Source organism: Lolium perenne, chromosome 5 (genome assembly GCF_019359855.2).
Source record: "Lolium perenne isolate Kyuss_39 chromosome 5, Kyuss_2.0, whole genome shotgun sequence".
Lineage (NCBI taxonomy): Eukaryota > Viridiplantae > Streptophyta > Magnoliopsida > Poales > Poaceae > Lolium > Lolium perenne.
This window is the reverse complement of record NC_067248.2, coordinates 209,791,142-209,813,297: the sequence shown is the minus strand read 5'-3', so window position 1 is coordinate 209,813,297 and position 22,156 is coordinate 209,791,142. Positions and strand designations below refer to the sequence as shown.

At 46.2% G+C, this 22,156-nt stretch overlaps 1 protein-coding gene across 1 annotated transcript; it reads left to right on the top strand.

The window, feature by feature from the left end:
* The first annotated feature begins 9,856 nt into the window (after positions 1–9,856).
* Positions 9,857–11,866, top strand: LOC127301808 (uncharacterized). Its single transcript, XM_051332085.1, has 3 exons — positions 9,857–10,811; positions 11,013–11,241; positions 11,343–11,866. Exons 1-3 carry the CDS (start codon positions 10,000–10,002, stop codon positions 11,505–11,507), a joined length of 1,206 nt encoding a protein of 401 aa, XP_051188045.1. The 5' UTR covers positions 9,857–9,999; the 3' UTR covers positions 11,508–11,866.
* The last annotated feature ends 10,290 nt before the right edge of the window (positions 11,867–22,156 follow it).

The following is a 22,156-nucleotide window of genomic DNA, read 5'->3' as shown; positions in this document are numbered from 1 at the left end:
CCCTGATTGCAGATCGACGGCAAAAGCCTTTCAGATCAGTAATTGGCGCTGCGAGCGTGCCATCTCAGAGAAAAGAGCTCGCTACGTGCGCAGCTCTACGTGAACCTAGAAAGGGAAAAGGGAAGGAATATTGCTAGTAGCGGTAGACACGCACACCTACGCTACCAAAATGTATACGTAGCGCATGTAGAGACGCTACAGAGTCTACTGCTGTAGGAGGAGCAGGAGCATCATGCAGCGGCTATACGTACAGTAAAGCACGCGCGACCCCAAAACAGCAGATTAATCCGTCCACGGATCTGCCCCACCCACCAGTCCGGGAACGAGCCGGCCAATACCGCGACTGGTACCGTCACGCTACACGACCTTGAATCGTAGAAGGTCGTACGCGCCCCGGCTCGTGCCCGGGCTGCCGGCGCCGTGTAGGGTGGTGCGAACGTGGGAGCCATATCTCGAATTCTCGGTGCGTGTCGTGGAACGTCCGAACGGGTACCGTGGACAGGGTGGCGGAGTTAAGACGTACACCTAGTACGTCCGTACGCGTCCTTACAGCTAGCTGGATTTTGAATTTGGACCTGGATCTGCACGTACGCGCGCGCCTCGGGACTCGGTAGGGCGTTTCTCGTTCCTGCTTGCTTGGCGATCGAGGTGCTGTTCGGGGCAGTGTCGAGCTATTAATTCCAACACTAGTGGAAAAGAGGCCTTTCGTCCCACCCTTTAGTCCCCGTTTTGAACCAAACCGGGATCAATAGGGGGTATTGGTCCCGGTTCATCATGAAAACCCTTTAGTCCCGGTTCGTTTGGACCCTTTAGTCCCGGTTGGTAATACAAACCGGGACTAAATGGTGGTCTATGGGGCAAAACCCTTTAGTCCCGGTTCGTATTACCAACCGGGACTAAAGGGACTAAAGGTCTACCCTTTAGTCCCGGTTCGTAATGCACCTCCACCCCCACCCCCACCCCCCCCCCTCCCCCCCCCCCCGTGGATCGCCTTTTTTAACACTGTAAAATAGAAAAGAAAATGATATAAAATTTTAAAAATAAAATGTTTTCGGATTCTTGTATGTTATGCAACCTACTATTAGGGAAAATTAACAAATTTGAATTTTCACTTATTTTGCAAAAATGTTTTGAAAAATGGTAAAACCGCAATAACTTTTGCGTACGACGTCGAAAAAAAACGTATAATATATCAAAAAAATCCTAGGAAAAAGTTACATCCGAATTCACCAGGGTTTACCCGGTTAGCCAATTTTTAGATTCTCAAAATTCCAAATGAAAATATGAAAGCAGGAAGATTTTAGTTTTTGCCAGAAATTCGGAATTTTATTTTTTTAAATTTTTTAAAATAATAATTACATCATGCATAAAGATTACTATTACTTAACCATAAAGTTAGCCAATTTTTTAGATTTTCAAATTTTCAAGTTTGGCAAAAAAATATTAAAAAATAATAAATTTAAAAAAACAATTATAATACAAATTTAAAAAATTATAATTATAATACCATTACCACAACATGTACGTTATTAGTTTTGTTTATTAAAATAATTATTTCGAATTCGAATAATAAATAAGTGTGACATCGACCAACATGTTAATAGGATTGATATGATACTAGTATCACAACATGCGCGCGAAGCACTTGGAAGCGGGATGGGAAAGGAACTTGGAAGTTAAGCGTGCTAGTGCTGGAGTAGTGGGATGATGGGTGACCGAGCGGGAAGTTGGACCACGAGTAAGTAATTTGACTAGAGATTAAGGGTACTTAGAGATTAAGTGGAGTTAGAAACTAAACTAGTTAAATAACTGAAATACTGGAAATTCTGAAAAAATAGGAAAAAAAAGAGGAGCGAAAAATAATTGGGAACCAAATAGATAACCTTTAGTCCCGGTTCGTGTTACAAACCGGGACTAAAGGGTTTTTTCCTCGACGCGCGCCAGCAGCCCACGTGGCGGGACCTTTAGTCCCGGTTTGTTTTACAACCGGGACTAAAGGGGGGGACCTGTAGTCCCGCCTAATTGGTCCCGGTTTGGAAACCGGGACTAAAGGCCCAAATGAACCGGGCCTATAGCCCCGTTTTCCACTAGTGCAAGGGAGCCGTCGATGGCCTCGAGGCCAAGGTTCTTGGTTCAGGACGTCACCGCAAAGCTCATCGACCAAGTCTGCCCGCCCAACTATACTTATACTCTACTTAAAAGTTAAAACAGGCACGTAGTATTGTACTTTCTTTATCCCATAAAAGTTATGTAAGATTTATTAAAATTTAGATATATCTAGATGCTATTATATAACTTTCCTAGAACGAGTAAAGTACTACTCCCTCCGTCCCAGTTCATAAGGTAAAATTTCAAAAAATATTTGTCCCAAAATGCCTCACCTTCTAGGCACATTTGCATTTAATGTGGGAGTAAAACTGATTCATTATTGCATGTAAAAGACTCCTCCTTTCGTATCACACCATGTAAAACGAGGCTCATTAGTACTTTGCATGCACCATGTGTGAAATGGTTTCAGTTTTTGCATGTTCATTAGTACTTTCCATGCACCATTTGCATTTAATATGGGAGTAAAAATGAATTAAAGGGTAGAAAATAAAGTTCTTTTTAATTTCCCAATTAATTGCAACGCCGATGTTAACGTTTTTACGTGGAAATTTAGAGCCAATGAGAATTCACCTTGGGCCAAGATATTTAAAAACTTTGCCTTGCGAACTGGGACGGAGGGAGTACTAACTCAGTATATAAAAATCCACCAATTCCTTGTAAAATCATAGCCACATCAGTATATATTTGACTAAAGGGTTCAAGAACAATATTCTACTGCTAAAATTAGAAAATTATACTTATGCCCATTTTGTTTCAAGATATACTTTCGTCCTTTCTTTCTTCATGATATATATTTCAGCTATTTATATCGTTCTGTTTGACATTCTAGCGACCACTACCTAGTCTTGGAATGGTAACCGCTTTTGAACCTCTTTATCTTTTTTAAAAAAAAGATGCACTACAAATATATAATATGTCCACATATTCTGGTCATGCTATCATACACGAGTAGAATATGAGGCTTCAGTCCCGATTTATAAAGGCATTTGGTCCCGGTCTTGCAACGGAGACTGTGTAATTGGGACTAAAGGCTCCCCTTTAGTCTCGGTTGTGCTGCGAATCGGGACTAAAGGGCCTACACGTGGGCTATGGACACGCGCCGAGGCGAGGGATCTTTAGTCCTAGTTTGTAACACCAACCAGGACTAAAGGCTATTTCGTCCATTTTTTTTATCCATTTTTTTAATTCGTTTCCACTCGCACTTTTTTTTCCGAAATTTATAGTATTTTTATTTCACAAGTTTAGTCTCTAACTACACTTAATCTCTAGTCAAATTACTTACTCGTGTTCAAACTTCCCGCTCGGTGTCATACTTCTTTATTGTTTGAATTCCATATATTTACTTTAATAAACAAAAGTAATGAAGTAATAATAATCTTGAGTAAATAAATAAAAATATTTTTTAAAATTTTTAATGTTACATTTTGCAAAACCTAAAATCTGGAAATTTTCATACTTTCTTTTGGGTGTTTGAGAATCTAAAAATTGGCTAATCGGGCAAACCCGGTTGAATTCGGATGGGAAATTTCGCGTAGATACATTTTCATATATTAAATTTTTTTTTTGAGTTCGTATGCAACCAGAAATCCTATTTTACCGATACATGACGCAATTTTACAAAAAAGTCGAAATTCATATTTGTTAATTCTCCTTAAAACTAGATGACATAACACATGGGCATCATGAAGGATTTTATTTTAAAATTTATATCTATTTCTTTCGTATTTACAAAGCTAAAAAAAGGCGATCCGATTTGTAATACCAACTGAGACTAAAAGTTCTTGCACGAGAGGCAGACTGCCGCAACCTCTTTAGTCCTGGTTGGTGCCTTCAACCGGGACTAAAGGTTCCAAACAAACCGAGATTAGAGGGTGGCCGTGGTCCGCGTAGTGCGACCTGACGAAAGTCTTGTTTTCTACTAGTGATACCAACAAATATAAATGCACGTCGAAAAGATGGACTATGAACCACAATCTTTTTGCACTTACATTGTGTACTCAAACTTGTACACGTGTTTTTTATCTTTTAACAAATGTATTATTGGAGGTTGTTCGTCGGCGTGCATGGAGGTCCAAGCGGTAGTGCCAGTCGCGGGGCGGATCACGCAACACTTCCTTGACCATTTGACCGACGCTCAAGGGAAGCATGGGCTCAGTGACGACAGGTGGAAGGGCGGCAGTATGCCAGGATTGTCAAGCTCAGGAACTCAGATGCCAAGGGTAGTGATACTCCCCTTTCAGAGGTTTGGTGTGGGCGGCAAAAAAACTCTAGATCATCATCAAACTGCAAGAACACACAAGGATTACCCAGGTTCGGGCCGCCATGAGGTTAAAACCCCTCCTGTCTGGTTGTATTGATTCTTTGGTGGTTGATTACACTGTGAACTCCTTGCCGCGGATTCTGGCTAGGCGTCCTCCTTCTCTCCCTCGATCGCGGTTCTCCTTCTATACTGCCAAGAGGATACCACATTGGTTGACAAGATACTGCGTTCCGACTCTCTACTGGAAGCGATGATGAAAAATCTATCTATTACCCTACAAGAAGGACAGCGGGCGGGAGGCGCCGAGCGGGCGGTAGTGCCTACCAGCCAAATGCTCTGTCCTCGTCCCGTCTCGTCTTTTGACCTTGGTGCCTAACCCGGCATGCTTTCTATTCCCGGGGAGCTTTCGTTCCTTGTCCTTTGGGGATTCTCTGCACCGGTCTACGAACAGATCTTGCTAAAACGGCTTGGTTATAAGCTTCCTCTCCTCTGGCCTCGGTCGACGTGCTTACGCCGGCTCAGCTATCAGATGTTTGAGATGCTCTATAAATATTGAGTAGAAATCATAATTGTTTTGAAACTTGTACATATGAGCCTTTTTTTTTTAACTGTAGTTTTTTTCCTTTTCATAATTAAAGAGACCACGAAAGCTTAGAAAGCAAAAGCTCATGGAGTGAGGGTCAGCCGACGATCTACCTCGAGGCTAAGGGTTTGGTTTACGACGTCAACGGCAAAGCACATCGATCGACCAAGTCTGCTGAACAACTTAAAACTGTCATACTTGTATAGTAGTGATTACATTACAATAGTGTACGGATTTTGGACAGAGAAGCGGAGTCAAGACGTGTACTAGTAGCAGCAATACGGGTCCGTACCGCCGGACCGGGGCGTTGGTCAGCTACTACTCTAGCTAGCTGGAGTTTGAACTGGACCTGCACGTTGGGACTTGGGAGAGCGTTTCTGCTTGCTTGGCGATCAAGGTGTTTTCGGTGTCGAGTGAGGGCAAGGGAGCCGTCGATGGCCTCGAGGCTAAGGTACGTCAGCGCAAAGCTCATCGACCAAGTCTGCTGGATTACTTAAACCCTCCATAATAGTATAGTGATTGTATAGAATAGTGTAGTACTACGGACAATTGACTAGGGTAATCAAACCATCAACTGCCGATTCTTTTGGATTTCAATTTATAGGTGTATAATCCAGGGATGCAACTAGGTTATAAGACTCTTTTCCACACCCTTCAATTAGACTTTGAAACCGTTGATCTCTATCCAGCTATAGCAGTCCCGTCCATTATACCTTGAGGTTTGATTGTAGCTATATGTTTACAACTGTGATCGATCATATCTGTTTGGCATAAAAAGTTAATGTGTGAGCCAACGAGGCTGATAGGGTATTGGGATGAGCCATCTCACATTTCATCGAAGGATTTAGTATTCTCTAGACATCGTCTACCATGATAGCAAGCCATAATTTTATTTGAATGGGAAACATGCGCCGACCTCTGCATCAGAACAAATAAGGTTTGAAAGCTAAAAACAGTACAATTCAAGGATCGTTCAAAGTGGCCACATGAATCAGCCAATAGAAAAAGGACACAGAAGCCCTTGTAATCCTTTTAGACCGCTACCAACCATCCTAGCTGAATAAAGCTCATACAACCATCACTAGTTAACTGCATCTGGTATTCATATATTTCCATTTCTCCGCAGGAAGGAGGAAGAACCACATGTGTATATAGCAAGCAGCTCAAGATAGCTTGTAATAAAGTAGCATGTCCATGTTTATTAAAAACAAGATCATTTTGACAATTTCAAATTGCCCAAACAATGGCACAAATACTCACATGTATCTGAGTTTTTGTTTTCTTATCACATTTAACCACTTTCCAAATATATTTAGAGTATAGGTTTGCATTGTTATGTTAAATGTAGAATGAACAACTCTTCACACTATACAAACAAAATGATAGAGGATAAATAAATGTTCAATTCACTTGGATCACAGAAGACACATTTTTTTACAGATAGCCCTTTTGCAAGGTCATCCTTAGTAAGTAATTTTTCTTGCATCGTCTACCATGGTGTCAAGCCATAAGTTTTTATTTTGCCTTTTTTCAGCGATTGACCCAAGTAGTTGGAGTTACATATCGTTTGTTGGTTTTCTCGCATCTATTTAGTGCTTTGGGCATCATGGCTCCGGCCAAGCTGTGCGGGCGCATGCAACCTTTATTTCGCGAGCTACCGCTAGTCGTTGGGAACAAAATCAAGACAGCCCATGACAAAAATCTGCAACGAATTTAATGCAGATGAATGGTCCGCGACAAAATCTGCGACATTTCGACATGTGACGGGCTTTAGGGCCTAGGAAAAATTGTAACGAATCTGGGTGACGAAATGAAGGAAACACCACGCGTAACCGGGATTTTGCCTTCGACTGGCCGCGTGACGAAAAGGCTGAATTCGTCACAGATCCGTGATGTTTCTGAGGACGTCATAGACCACCACTATTCTTGTAGTGTAGCTGCATGACTTAAATTGATCATGACAAAATTGCGCCTTCCTCTAGTATAGATATTATCTCGTCCCTCTAAGTGTGATATGATTTAGAACAATGGACATGCGCAACATGACTAAGTGTTAATTGAGGTTGTCTAACTAAGTGTTAGCTGGAAGAAATTACATATCACGTATACAATATAAGAGAGTTAAGCTACCCGGAATGACGAGCCGACTCGTCCGTAGTTAAATTTATAGTATATAACATCACATTGGGACAATGCAAACAAAGTGACTTCCTTGGAAGGCAAGTCTTCCACGCCTCCACCTTCAGTCATCGTTGGCGGAAAATGGCTAGCAGCTTCTCACCAATTGTCCATCTCTTGTTGTGTGATCCGGCAGAGGCACCACGCATGTGGTGCTCTAGTCGGGGATGTCGTCATAGTTGCAGGCAAAGCCGGCGACAACAAAAAGTTAGCCATTGTACAAGTCTTCGCTGACAAGGACCAAGAAAGAGCATCATATGGCAAGGTACAAGGATTGCATTGCCCCGAGCGACACACCACCTCATATTTCTCACCAGCGCGTCTAGCGGTAAGAACCATGGCCTTATACCTAAGCCAGTTCCTTGGCGGCGTCTATCCGGAGTTGGGAAAAAATATTTGGTTGCTTCTTCTCTCCCTGATTGTGGCTCAACACAAACATCCCCAAGCCTTTTGAGCTTGAGGATCCGAATCCACCTACACATCTCCAATGACACAGATGGTTGTAGATCTAATACCAGGTAACTTGATAGCCACAAGACTTAAAAACATCATCTCCAATAACTTGAAGCTTCTTTGGTCTAAAGCTCAAATCTGTAGCACCCCCCGTCCTAACTGATGAACTGACATGCTCTATTGAGGACGTGTGTGGACATATTAACTGACCATGTCATGATGTTTGTCTTCTGAATCGGGAAATACTTATGAGGCACCGGCACATATCAGAGCGTCAACACTGAGGCGCTACCAATAGATCAGTGGAGTCAGCCTTTTCCTACAACACAAATCAAAGTAGCATAGTGTAGAAGAACAATGGTAAGCATGTAACTTAACACCATCACTCATGATAACCAACATGCCATCACTTGTAACATACTAACAAGAAACCACCCATACTGAAGAAGAAGAATGCATCACCGTGACTCTATGAGGCTTGTTAAGTTCTGTTCACTGCATGTTATCATGTCGAAGCGGATTGGCAGTACAAGGAGGAGAATTGTGCATTTAGAGCCAATCCATGTGTACCACCGATCATGCTTAAACAAGCACTATACATAAATTGACTAGTCAACTGAACCCACATTACCAGAAACCACCCATCTACCTTATCCTCGTGCTACTACATCATCACGAAGCAAGATTCGCAAAATCGCTCACATAATCTTCAGATCTTCTAGAGAGAAGACCATATTCTTGCAGATCTAAGCTACCATGGCACGACGAAGGAGGCATCTTGGAGATGTGGAGGAAGAAGACTTGCCGCCGCATACCACCATCGACCGGATTTGATGGCACCAGTCGCCTTCTCGTCTGAAGATCCTTCCCTCGAGTAAGAGCTTGAGTGGAGGCTAAAATGGTGGCGTGAGATTTGTTGGTGGGGGTGGAGGGATGTAAATAGGCGAGGCGAATCAATGGTAGGTTGCCAAATATCTGTTGCCGGTTTTTCGCGGACGTGTGCTAGCTCCCGTCATCTCTCACTCGCACTAGCTCGGTGCCGTGTTTCCCCTCCGTGCACTTGCATAAGTCAGCTTGCTAGAGATGACCGGTTCAGACGGTCCCCTTGTGCGGGCTCTGAGCTGCTTTAAGAATCGTGTGGTGCAAATGTTTTCTAAAAAAGACCCGTCGTTTCTCTTCCATAATAACTTGAAAAGGTGTCCCGCGTGAAAAAAAAGTTAGAAGACGTGAGAGAATTCAGACCGAGCCAGGTTCGAGAAGCGACTGATGGATGGTATTTTTACACCCGGCTGATGTCTAGCGTTGGTATACCTGGGCATGGGAAGCCTGGCCCTGTCGGCCCAACCTAGACCGTCTAGAAAATCCCGGGCCAAGCCGGACCTAACCATGTCTAGCATGGGCATGATTTTTTGTCCCGATGGCCAGGCCGGGCCTGGACCTTGATTTTATGCAATTTAGTGAAGAAGCCCGGTCCACAGCCCAAGGGCCAACAGGCTTTCACTCTGATGGGCCGGGTCTGGGCCTGGTTTTTGGCCCGGAGGTTGGGCCGGTCAGGCCAAGATTTGCTGCGTTGGGCTTTGGTCGGCCCGGCCCAAGAAAATGCCCAGGTATGTTGGCGTTAACCAAAAGGTGACCGTAAGCTCAAAAAAAAAAAAAAAAAAACCAAAAGGTGACCGGTGAGAAAAGGGCAATGCGCCGGGCACGCGGTGGTAGTAACAGGGAAATCCCCATCCTGTTCCCAAGCCGCGCACGCCGTGCCGCACACGGCCACGGCCGTTCCGTTACCCGTGCGGCGCCCCGCCCCGCCCGCACGCCCTACCGCCAATCCAGTTCGTGTTGGCGCGGTACGGCGTTCCCGACCACCGTCCTCCGGCCAACCGAAAGCGTTCCCGCTCCGCTGCGCTGCACATGCCAAAGCTTGGACGCACTCACCACGCTCCCTCCCTCCCTGCCGCTTCTTTTCCCCATAGGGAGATTCAGATCCGAAACCGGTGGGCCCCACCTACCGCCCACAACCTGGTCCAATCGATCCTAGTCCTAGTCGGGTGCGGTTCCATCCCTCCGCGCGCGCGCGAAACACACGGGTCGCTCGCTGCGACCCCGCGGGATCCGTCAGCATCCCACTGACCCCGCCCGCGGCCCCACATGGCAGCCACGCCACCAAGAACCGGTCCCCCACGCCAGGTCGGCGCGCGCCGGAGGCCGGAGCGGAGCTGGTCACCTCCCCCCGCGCCCGCGGTGGTTATAAGACACCTCTCAGCCCGCCCGCCTCCATTCCTCTCTTCTCTCCTCTCCACCCACTCCCGCTGCCTCTGCTCCACCCTCCACCCGATCTGCGCTCGCGCCCCGGCGGCGGGTAGAAGAAGAAGATCTGACGGAAATTGAGGACAGGGACGGCGGCGCCAGGCGGCGGGGAATGGACGCCCACGGGCCCGGGGCCGCCAGCAAGCTCACGCGCACCCCCTCCTCGCTCCTCCGCTCCCCCACCGTCCGCAACTGCTCCTCCTTCCACGCCGTCCTGCTCCACGACGACCCCGAGCCCGACCACAAAAAGTCCCACGCCGTCGCCGCGCAGCACACCCACAACCTCCGCCCCGCCGCCGCCCACCCGCTCATCCTCCTGACCCTCCCCCTCGCCCTCCTCCTCCTCATCCTCCTCCTCCACAACGACCGCCACCTCGCGCTCCTCGCCGCCGCCGCAGCCGCCGCGCTCGCCGCCGCCGCCGCCGCGGCCCGTCTCCTCCGCGGCCGCCTCCGCCTCCGCCGCGCCTCGCCCTCCGGCTCCGTGCACTGGTTCATCGGCGACGACGACGACGCCGCCTCCGCCACCACCAGCCCCCACGCGCGCGGCCGCGTGGTGCGCGAGGGCGTCGAGTTCTACAGCAACGGGGACTGCTACGAGGGCGAGTTCCACAAGGGCCGCTGCAACGGCGCGGGCGTCTACAACTTCTTCGGCAAGGGCAAGTACGAGGGCGACTGGGTCGACGGCAAGTACGACGGCTACGGCATCGAGTCCTGGGCGCGCGGCAGCCGCTACCGCGGGCAGTACCGCCAGGGCCTGCGCCACGGCCACGGCGTCTACCGCTTCTACAGCGGGGACTGCTACGCGGGCGAGTGGGCCGGCGGGCAGAGCCACGGCATCGGGGCGCAGACCTGCTCCGACGGCAGCTCCTACGTCGGCGAGTTCAAGTGCGGCGTCAAGCACGGACTCGGAAGCTACCATTTCAGGTCTGCACCTTTCTACTGCCGAATGTTTCTACTCTACATTGATTTGGTCACTGCTTCGCGCTCTTGACTGTTCCATTCCTCACCAACAAGTGTTCCACCGCTTCACAAACACCTTGCTCCTGTTGCAATTCAGGCAACATCGCTAGGAAACTTGTCCATTGCTTGCTAATTTCTAACCTGCTGCTGCCATTTGTGTTTCAGAAACGGCGATCGCTACTCCGGGGAGTACTTCGGGGACAAGATCCACGGCTTCGGCGTCTACAGCTTCGCCAACGGCCACTGCTACGCCGGCTCCTGGCACGAGGGCAAGAAGCAGGGGCTCGGGATGTACACGTTTCGGAACGGCGACAAGCGGTCGGGGGACTGGGATTTCGGGACCCTCAAGAGCCCCATGCCGCCCACCGATCCTTCCGTCGAGCGCGCCGTGCAGGTATGTACATCGATTCGCTTCTGCTCACATTCTCTAGCCTCTGCAATTCCTTGTGGAACGGAATTCTGAATGTTCTGTTGTTGTTGTGCAATTATCATCAGGCTGCGCAGCGGGCCTCCGAGAACGCATTCCGCCTGCCGAGAGTGGACGAGCAGGTGCACAAGGTGGTCATGGCCGCGAACCGGGCGGCCACGGCGGCTCGGGTGGCGGCGATCAAGGCGGTCCAGAACAGGATGGACGGCAAGTTCTGCGACACCTACGTCTGATGAAGCTTGCTTCTGTGTGTTGTGTTCAAAGAAACCATGCCACCCGTTTCTTCTAACTGTACATTAGGGTAGCCAATAACTAATCGGCGAGTGAGTGAGTTTCAGACGACGACGACGACGACGACCGGGGCGGCACAACCGCTCGCTCCGAGTCAGAGAGAGATCAGACCAGCAACAAACGGGAGAGCCTCCGAGGAGCGGAAGCTGTGACAGTTTTGCGTTTCAAAAAACAGCTCACATTCCGCGATATCGCGATCGCGACCGGCGGTGGTCCCTTCCCTTTCCCCCCTCTTCTTCCTGTAAGCTGTAAATTGTACATAGATCCCAAGTGTATCAATGGAAGAGTGAGCTTTTTCTCAGTGGCCTTCTTTACCACTTGCTGCATATCCCAAGTTCTCCATATGCATTCTGCACTTTGCACATCCATGCAATTGTGCTTGCACCTACTGCATTTCATTGCTCCGGTCTAAATCTTGACTGCTCCCATGTGCAGTGATTCCCCATTTGCAATGGTACCATGGAGGTGCACATGGGGGATTGTAAATTTCTCACTTGTCCTGCAACTTGTATGTAGTAGCTGTTATGTTGGCCCCCCATGATAGTATTTGCATTTCAAGGACCCTTTGCTGTCTATCCATTCCCTGCATGAGAGCCCACCGTGCTGATTCAAAACTAGAAGCAATTCATAGCACCGGGTCCACCTGCTGCTCCAGATTTTCCCACCAGAAGCATGAATGCAGAGGAAGAATTATGGAAAAGGGTAAGCTGTCACCATGCATTGCTGTATGCTGGGAGCTGCTGTTGCTATATGGAGTATATATATTCCCTGCGTGAGGACAATCATATCAAACCAACCAATGATTCAATTGCATTATTTTGGATAGAATGATAATTCTGCTGTGTCAGGAAATTCCCAATAATTCTGAATGTTTTGCGGCCGCCTTATCTTCTTGTCGAGCTTATTGCTGCTGAAATTGTTTGACCTGCAAGATGTCTATCGCAGAAACATTGGGCGTATAAACATGGAACATATTCTGCCGCTGTACTACCCTAGAAACATTTCACAGTCTGATGGTGGCCTCAAGTACAGACCAAACAGAGTCGACCTCGGAGCCTGTGATTCTTAAATTGCCCCTACACTGCTCTAGACTAGACTAGACAAAACCCTGCTTAGGTAGGTGTTTTTTTGAATTATCTTAAACCTCCAATGCGCTGGAGGAACCCAATGCTGGGGATTGCTCATCTCAAGGCGGCCTGCCTTCTTCCACAGTTCCACTGTTTCTTCTGAGGTCTCACTGACTGTCTTCCGCTGTGTGATGCAGTGAGCATGCATGATAGGAGCTCCTGTTCTTCTCCTTGCAAAAACATGGGCGGGAACCAGGAAGAAGAAACGGCCGCCGGTTTCCTGACCCTGGCAGCTTCTCCTGTTTGTATGAAAAGCAGGAGCCAACTTGTGCTTTTCATGCTATCGTCTTTTTCTCTTTTTCTACAGATGCAACAGGGTCTAGACTTGATTTCTGGTCTCACACAAAAGCTAATTACGAACCCGGTTTTAGCCTAGCGTATCATAATTATTAGTATTATAAATTCAGGGCTTCAATCATAGTGACACTCCTAAGATAGGAGGAGCATCTGGCCATGACATGATTGTTGTGCCATTTGATTATTGGTATTTCTTTTTTCTGCAAGCAGTTTGCCTGTTTTGTAGCTCATAATTTTCTCCGTAATTTCTCGGAGAATTGGAGCTGAAATTTTTACTATAGTTTTTACTATAAAAAAAGAAGTACTCTCTCCGATCCATAATAATGGTCAGACTTTTAGTTAAAATTTGAACTAAAACCCCGACAGTTATTATGGATGGAGGGAGTATTATCCGTCTTCTTGCAAGGAATTGAAGTGTTATCTCTGTGAGACACATGCATCCAAATGGGGCCTTCATGTGTTGAGTAAGAAGTCAACTCATGCTCACCCTGTTGATTCCATGATGTTCGCTTGCGTGGGAAGCGATATTGATCATACAGCAAAATGTGCATGGACCATTTCTTTCCCCTTTTCTTTCTTTATATACCAGCCAATAAACATCTCTCTCCGTCCACAGTTTCATTCAAAGAACTCGTCGCTCCTAGTAAACATTGCTTTCAGTAGCCATCAGCTGGTCGGGTACCCATCAGAGTTTATCACAAACATAAACTAGTATCCATGACGCATCCATCAGTCATGAGCTACTATGCAAACAACGCTGGCCATTAGAAAAAGGGAGGGGAGGAAGAAGACGCCGCTCCGACAAATAGTAAACAGTGGTGGCGCTACGGTGGCCGGCCGTGGAAAGGATCGCCAGGCTTGGTAGCTTGCGCCTGTCGCCCAGCGTTCAACCACTTCACAGGAAAATTGTACTAGTACTGAAGAACGCACGCTTTCTTTTTGCCAATTTTTGTGTTCTTTCTTTCTCCCACGAACAAGAAAGGAGGCCAAGCAAAAGGGGACGTCGTGCAGGTTTTCGCTTGCACATCGCACGCACGTCTCTCAGATGGAGCAGGTGATCGATGGATGTATGGTCAAAACAAAATTGTCACACTATATGTATTTTCAAAGCATGATGTGTGGGGAAAAGAACTGAAAACTATGATGCATTTGATCTGCTAGTGGGTTCTTGAAGCTTTGAATGAAGTTGTTTTCTTCATGTCAAGGCGGTGGCAATGACCGTTGGACCAGCATCATGCAGGTTTCATACTGTCATGGACTCTGAACTTTTTTTCAGTTTCTTGGTGGTGTGATGGTTCAGATTCAGCATAGCTCAGCAGGGGAGAGCACCCTGGTGGCCTGGTTGGCTGGGTCTCGTCGAGTTGGTGGGGTGGTGGTGGTGTTGGTGGGTGGCGGATCATGGAGCCAGGTAACAGGGGATCACTTTGGCGACTTGAAAATTGCGGGTGAAAGAGATTAAGGTTATCTCCAGGCCCGACGCATCTCTGTCACCAAAAGCGTGTCCGGTTTGCGTCGGGTCATGTACGTGAAATTGACCTTCGAGACGCCATTGACCGTTTGCGTCTAGGTATCTCCAGCAGGCCGACACATTTTTTTTTTCATTGATAGAGGTACATAGTTGACAAAGTTTAAAATTTAAACAAAAGAAAAACATAGAATAATCGAAAAACATAGGCAAAACATAGAAAAATCTACCAGGCGTCTGGCCGAGCCATTTCACGTCCAAATTCCTTGGGGCGACCTTTTGACTGTTGACATGGACAGAGGGGACTGAATTTGAGCGATTATGTTGGTGGTTTGACGGCCATGAGAGTTTGATGAAGTCATAGGCCTTTCATGCATGCTTCCCAAAGTCAAACCACATGAATACAGTTGCATTTTCGAAAAATGAATACAGTTGCAGCACCCGCTGACAATTTATAATTGGACAAGTCATATATAGCATTTGAATAACTATACTTCAGATGTCAGACAGTGAACTAACTGTATTATCAGGTTTAACCTGTCTGCAATACAACAGGACAGTAGTATAGGATACTGACCTCTTTGGATAAGAAGATTGATAAACGTAAGATTATGAAAAACACACAAAAAAGGACAGGTTTACAGCTGCAAAGAAGATGATCATAGAACATAGAACATAGGAAAGCTGCAGAGATATTCATTTTGATAACCCCAGAAAAAAAGAGAGTAGGAGAACTCCGTCGATCCAACCTGGTTGAGTCTTACAAAGATAGCGGATGTCTAAATTCCTACGTAAATGAGGCATATGCTTTAAAACACAGGAATTTGAGTAGCACTATAGAATCCTACAAAAATGTCCTAAATTTTGGATCACTGCCTATTGATATTAATTTGGAGCGGATGTCCAATTTCATATGTAATAGAGATTTAGACCATAAGATGCTGGGTAACATCATTATTTTGATGCAGAGTCAATCCATAGAAATAATCCAGATAACCCTATACAAAAAATCCCATGAACTTCCAAAAAGTACACATCTAAAGAAAGCCTATACTTTTCCAAAACTTCTATAATTTCTGTGGTGGTTTAACTTTCTCGTTAGTTGGATGGTGTGAAAAGAGAGAAATGTGACGGTCTTCCACAACAAGTCCATCCCGACCACTATGCTTCTAGAGATCATTAAGAGCGAGGCCAGACTTTGGATCACCGCGGACGCGCAAAACATTTGAGCGATGTAATTTTGGAAGACTGATCCCTTTTATTTCTTGGTCTGTTTTGTTCTCACAAACTTGTCCTTAATTAATGAATGGGGTAAATATTTTGCCTCCATTTCGAAAAAAAGTTATAGGCTCATTCACGCATGCTTCCCAAGTAAAACCACATGAGTGATAATGTTGTTGTTGGAACGTATGTCCTGTTACTAGACATATTTTGTGGCATCTGAATTATGAATGATATCTACACAAGCGGTGTCTGAAGTTCTCCCCTTTCCCCTGTGGGAGAGGTGTGCGAGAGGTGATCGTGTATCCCCTATGCCCACTGACAAACTAGGGGGTTTCCCTTCCCTCCGCCGAGAAGCACATGGAACCCCAACCCATCATGTTAGTTATGTAATTTTTTTCGATAAGTGGATGACCCCATGTGCATCGATTATGAATTACAAAGTATTACAAATCATGGATCATTCGAAGTCTCAAAATGTATGAGCCAGAAGAAAATAACAAAAGAGACTAGACGCCACATGATTTTCATGTAAGGCGCCTCTCAGTACACCAGCTGCACCGGCTGTATAAATTATGTGCTACCATCGCCAAACGGTTGTACCCAATATTCATGTCCTCGCGCACATCCTCCGGCTGAAGATAGGACCACATTTGGATCCAATAGTTAACCAAAGGAACAACCTGCATAAAAGATGGGAAACTTTTTTTGTTAAAGATAAAATCATTTCGGTCCTTCCAGATAGCCCATAATAAAGCGCACATACCTACTCTAATGTTCCCTTTATCTTTCTTTGCTACACCATTTAACCAATTACCACAGAGGTTTGTTACATTTGCTGGCGGTGGAAAATGTCATAAAAATAATTCTCCAAAGAATTTGGGTAGACAGGGATGTGAAGAAAAGATGCTGTATTGTCTGATCTTGATAAAAAAAAATTTAGAGAACCCCTACCAATTTAGTTTTTAAAGATTATCCTTTCCGAGGATGACCTATTTGTGGAGGAGCCACATACAAATTATGATTTTAAGTGGAACCTTGATCTTTTAAATATTTTTTAAAAATAGCCAGTGTGACTATTAAGTAGATCCAGATACATATATTTAACTAAAAATTGCCCTGACGAAGTGAGATTCCGGTGAAAGACATCATCATTTTCAAAAAGATGAAATCCCATAAGGAGCACGACTAGGCGAACCCATCTATCCCATGTATTATCGGAATGAGCCCGCCTAAAACCTATGTTTAAGGGGGTCGCATGCATAACTTGAGCAACAATAACATTAATATGATTCACAATGCGATATAAAAAAGGATATTTATCACAAAGAGGCCTATCCCCAAGCCACGTATCCTCACAGAACCTAGTATTTCGACCATTTCCTACTTCCATTGATCCTCTCTCGAAAAACGCATCTTTTACCCCCATCAACCCTTTCAAGAAGGGATAGTCTGTAGGTCTCCCTTACACCTGAGATAAAGTTTTATCTTTTAAGTACATATTTTGAAACAATTCTTGTCAAACACCTTGCTCATTTATGAGTTGAAAAGCCACTTACTAAGCAAACTTTTATTTTTTAAATGGAACACCTCCACGCTCAGGCCCTGATCCTTTGACCTACAAACAATGTCCCATTTCATCAACCTACGTGTTTCTCTTATGCTCATCACTTTGCCAAAAAAACTGAGACCTAAAAAAGTCCAGTCTCTTTCGAACCGCAACATGTACCTCAAGTTAGTTGTGTACATAGGGTTTGGGTTTGTGGTTCATCAGCTGCCCAACTCCAGCCTTTCCAAGATGATGTCCTTCGCAGCAACAGTAGGAAGTCGCGAGCCATATATTCCCCCCGCCCGGGTGGTGTGGCAAGGTTAGGGTTTTCATGGCATGTGGTAGGCTCATCCAGCTCCGTTGGGGTGATTTTTTTTTGCTATTATGATGGGAGACGCTCCTTGCTTTTATCCTTTTGTATATTTACGGGGTCTTGTGTGGTTTTTCTTAAGGTGAATATTGGCAGTGACATGCGAAAGAATATCTCTATTCATAGAGCCTCTTTGATTTGCAGGATTCTAGAAATACATGATTGCAATGCCATGCCCGTTCTAATCCTACGATTTTCATATATGCCAAACTTTATTTGTTTCAATCACACAAAAAATAAAAGAGGGTCAAGTAAATGTAAAATTTCCTATAAATTGCAGTGCATATGTTTCCGTAGTAAAAAAATCCAACAAGATTTAATCCTAAAAATCAAACAATCACAACCGAAAAAGTTTCTAAGAGCTTGAATTCTCCATAATCCCTATAAAATTCCTTCAAATCAAAGAGTCCAGTGAGAGTGAAGTAGCAGTACCATCAGGTTGGTCTGTGCACCATGGGCCAACAGCATAGGATAAAACTTTCAAAAAGTTACAAGGAAAGTACTCCACAACCATAAACAATGGTAAGCTACTCTTTGGCGTACAGATTCAAGGCTAATCATACGACCAAGATGGCGGCTCATACCAATTGCATCTCTGACGAACTTTCAAAAGAATTTACAGCAAAGTACCGCCAGTACCCTTCAACCGTAAACATCGGTACAGTACATGAGGAGTACTCCTTTCTTGGCGTACAGATTCAAACCCATCATGCCCCTCAGGATGGCCGGTCATCGTATTGCATCTCGATGCGGAGACCTCTCTTGGGAACCTCACGCACCTGTCATGGGAGAAAAACAAGATATTGGAAACTACCCCGTACAATACTCTCACCTGCGCCTCTTCTCGCCGATGATTGGTAGTCGAGGTCGGCAGCGGCAAACCAACGCACGCAGCACGCAGACGCACCGATCAACCATCATATCATAGTTTCAAGTTTCAACCAGACATGGATCCGCATGACACAGCCATATGCAACCACGCGAACCAGCCACGACGGCCGGTTTATTCTACGATTGCGATCTTGTCCACTAGCTTGGATCAGTCATGATGTATGAGGGTTTAATCAGACGGCGCCAGCGCCGTTGACGAGGGCCGGGCCAATGGGCCATTGTTTATCCCCTGCGTTTGTGTGCGGCGACATGCTGACGGCACAAAAGAGAAAGATAATGTAATTTGGTTCCATGCATCAGTCGCTGTCTGTCTGTCGCGAGAGAGAACAATCGAGGAAGCAAACATGGGGCCATCCATGGCGGCGTGGAGTGTGAACCTGGAACATGATCGGCATCGTCGGGAGAATATGGGCACGTTTGCTGTGCCATGTCTTGTGTTCGTTCATGTGATTTATGGCACTCCCGTGTACGTTCTTATCGTCTCCCGATTCCTTTGGTCAAGTGTGTGGTGCTGGGTAAGATAGTAGCAGCAAGGTGCAGAGAGCTGCGATGTATGTACCATGGATGTCACACAAGTGGTGCCACGGCCCAGGTTTTTTCACGGGAACGTGTGGCTCGTACAGGATGAACTGACTGGTGATGCAACGTCGCGCGTAGAGCGGTTCACGGCTACGAGTTTCCCATGTCCCCAGGGCCCAGGGGTTGACGACAGTTTTGTGCCTGGATGTGTTATGTACTCCCTCCACCCCATGGAACAAGTTAAAAGTTTGTTTAATTTAGATAAATTTTCGATATGTTCTATGGAACGGAGGGAGTATAATAATCTGATAATGATATAAGGAAACCCGAGTGTTGACAATAGTCGGATGCGGTTTGTCACAATTATTTGGTTCTCGAGCAACTTATCATTTTTTTTGCTTTTTATAAATATATATACCCTCTACCTCGGGAAAGAAGAAATAAGAAGAAACGCAAAAATGCGCAAGCCGACCTCGATCAACGCCGGTGTGCAGCTGATCAATCAAGCGAGCGACGAAGGGCGTCTCATGGAAGCGCGTCTCGCAGCAACCAAGGTTCAGGTAGGTTTCGGCCATGAATTCCTCGTCTTTCGAAAGATGATGCACGGGAGATCACTTCGAATCTCTCCAATTCCTTTATGACTATGGACACCGCTGGCATGCTCAGGCCAAAAACTATCGAAGGGGCATCGGCTAATCTCGCAGCTTACTTGATCAATCACCAGCCAACACCCCGGTCCAATGGCGCAAGCATATCGGGGTGTTTTGGAAAGCCTTGCGATCCTTGGAGATAAACTCACCCCTAGGAAGGACAGAACTACAGGCAGTGGATCTAAGCATCGTTCAAAAGATGTCCGCAACGATATTACACAGAGTAAAATTGACAAAGCTCGTCGTCGGCGTGCTGCAAGGGAAGGATACGATAGTGATGATTCCGAGGAAACTCAGGAGTACGATGGTGAGCTTCGAGGAGCCTATTGTTTGAGCTACGAAATTCAGGAGACAATGCCACCGAAGAGATTCAAGCCTACTCCACTGACGCTGCTAAGTATGATGGGCAGCAGGTGCCGAGGTCTTGGATAGATGATTATCTTCAAACCGTGATCTTGCACAAGGAAAAAATAGCAACAATGTAGTGTCTGCAACTTTACCTAAAGGATTCGGCACGAGCATGGTTGAGAGGCCTGTCGAAAGGATCTGTTAAGTCATTGGAAGATTTAGTTGATGCTTTCGTCAAGAATTTCCAGGCCACATACAAAAAGCCCGTTGGAATCGAAGATTTGCGTCATTGCCAGCAGAAGCCGAAAGAATCAATGCGCATGTACATCAGACGTTTTACCGAAGTCCTAAACGCTGCCGAAGATGTTTCTGTCGACATAGCGATCGATGCTTTCAGTGATGGCATCCGACGAGAATCCTACATCGAAGAACTTGGCCGGAAAAAGCCAAAGACTATTACTAAGCTTATGGAGATTGCCAACAGTTGGGCTGATGGAGAAGATCACGTGAGGAAGCCACGTCCGCGCAGTGACGACGAAGATGATTACAAGAAGCATGATTCAGGCCATCGACGTTACCGCCACAAAAAAGAGAAGAGACTGCGGGTATGAAGACACCAATATTGTAGCTGCCGGATATTCCGATCGACGTGATGATCGGTACGATGATCAGCGTGGTGATAGGCGCGATGATCGTCGGGATAACAACCATAGCGGTTCTGGGGGGAAATTGCGGCAACTACACGGAGCGGCCACAACGGGTCCCAGAGTTACCGTTTGCCGAACAACTAAACGCTCCCTGTTATATACACGCATACATCGACCTGAAGGATAACACAAAAAAGTAGAGCCATTTGCTCAGGGACTGTCAACAGTTTATCGATATTCATAAGTTTTACGAGTCGGGTAAGGGGCAGGCACAACTCCCGAACCCACCATCGCCACCTCAGCATCAAGTTCAGCAAGTTCAGACTCGTGCCTCTAATGAAGCTTTTTCTCCACCTCGGGGGCAGATGAGCATGATTCATAAAACTGATGTATCCAGAAGAGAGATGAAGAAGCTTACGCAAGAGATCAACCTTGCAGAAAGCACCATGGCTAATGACCCAGAATTCATCGACTGGTCTACGCAGAGCATCCTGTTCAGCAGGGCCGATCACCCAATGTCTACCCCAAGACCATGTCATGCAGCTTTGGTAGTCGAAGCACATATCAGAGGATTCAACATGAGCAAAGTATCCATGGATGGTGGAAGCAGATTGAACCTGATATTCACAAGCACAGTCAAGAATATGGGCATCACAACCAATATGTTGTAGGAGTCTGATACATGTTTTCATGGCATTGTTCCTACCTTGCCAGCATACCCACTCGGCAGAATTTCCTTGAATGTTGTCTTCGGGAAACGCGACAATTTCAGGAAAGAAAGGATCGAGTTCGAGGTAGTAAATTGGGAATCTAAGTACCACGCTATCCTCAGGAGGAAAGCTTACGCTAAGTTCATGGTTGTACCGCACTATGCGTACCTGATACGTCTCAAACGTATCTATAATTTCTTATGTTCCATGCTAGTTTTATGACAATACTCACATGTTTTATATACACTTTATATCATTTTTATGCATTTTCCGGCACTAACCTATTAACAAGATGCCGAAGCGCCAGTTCCTGTTTTCTGCTATTTTCGGTTTCAGAAATCCTACACAGGAAATATTCTCGGAATTGGACGAAACAAAAGCCCAGGGTCTTATTTTCCACGGAGCCTTCCAGAAGTCCGAAGAGGAAACGAAGAAGAGCCGAGGTGGCTCCACACCACCTGGCGGCGCGGCCAAGGAGGGGGGCGCGCCGCCCTAGGGTGTGGGCCCCTCAAGCCTCTCCCGACTCTGCCTCTTCGCCTATTTATTCTCTTCGTCGCGAAAACCCTATTACCGAGAGCCACGATACGAGAAAAGTTCCAGAGACGCCGCCGCCGCCAATCCCATCTCGGGGGATTCAGGAGATCGCCTCCGGCACCCTGCCGGAGAGGGGAATCATCACCCGGAGGACTCTACATCACCATGATCGTCTCCGGACTGATGTGTGAGTAGTTCATCCTTGGACTATGGGTCCATAGCAGTAGCTAGATGGCTGTCGTCTCCTCTTGTGCTATCATGTT

Excerpts from the sequence above, each read along its gene's own strand:
- LOC127301808 (XM_051332085.1), top strand. The coding sequence starts at position 10,000 with ATGGACGCCCACGGGCCCGGGGCCGCCAGCAAGCTCACGCGCACCCCC. Across the intron at positions 10,812-11,012 it reads CTCGGAAGCTACCATTTCAG|AAACGGCGATCGCTACTCCG; the intron begins GTCTGCACCTTT and ends TTTGTGTTTCAG. Across the intron at positions 11,242-11,342 it reads CCGTCGAGCGCGCCGTGCAG|GCTGCGCAGCGGGCCTCCGA; the intron begins GTATGTACATCG and ends AATTATCATCAG.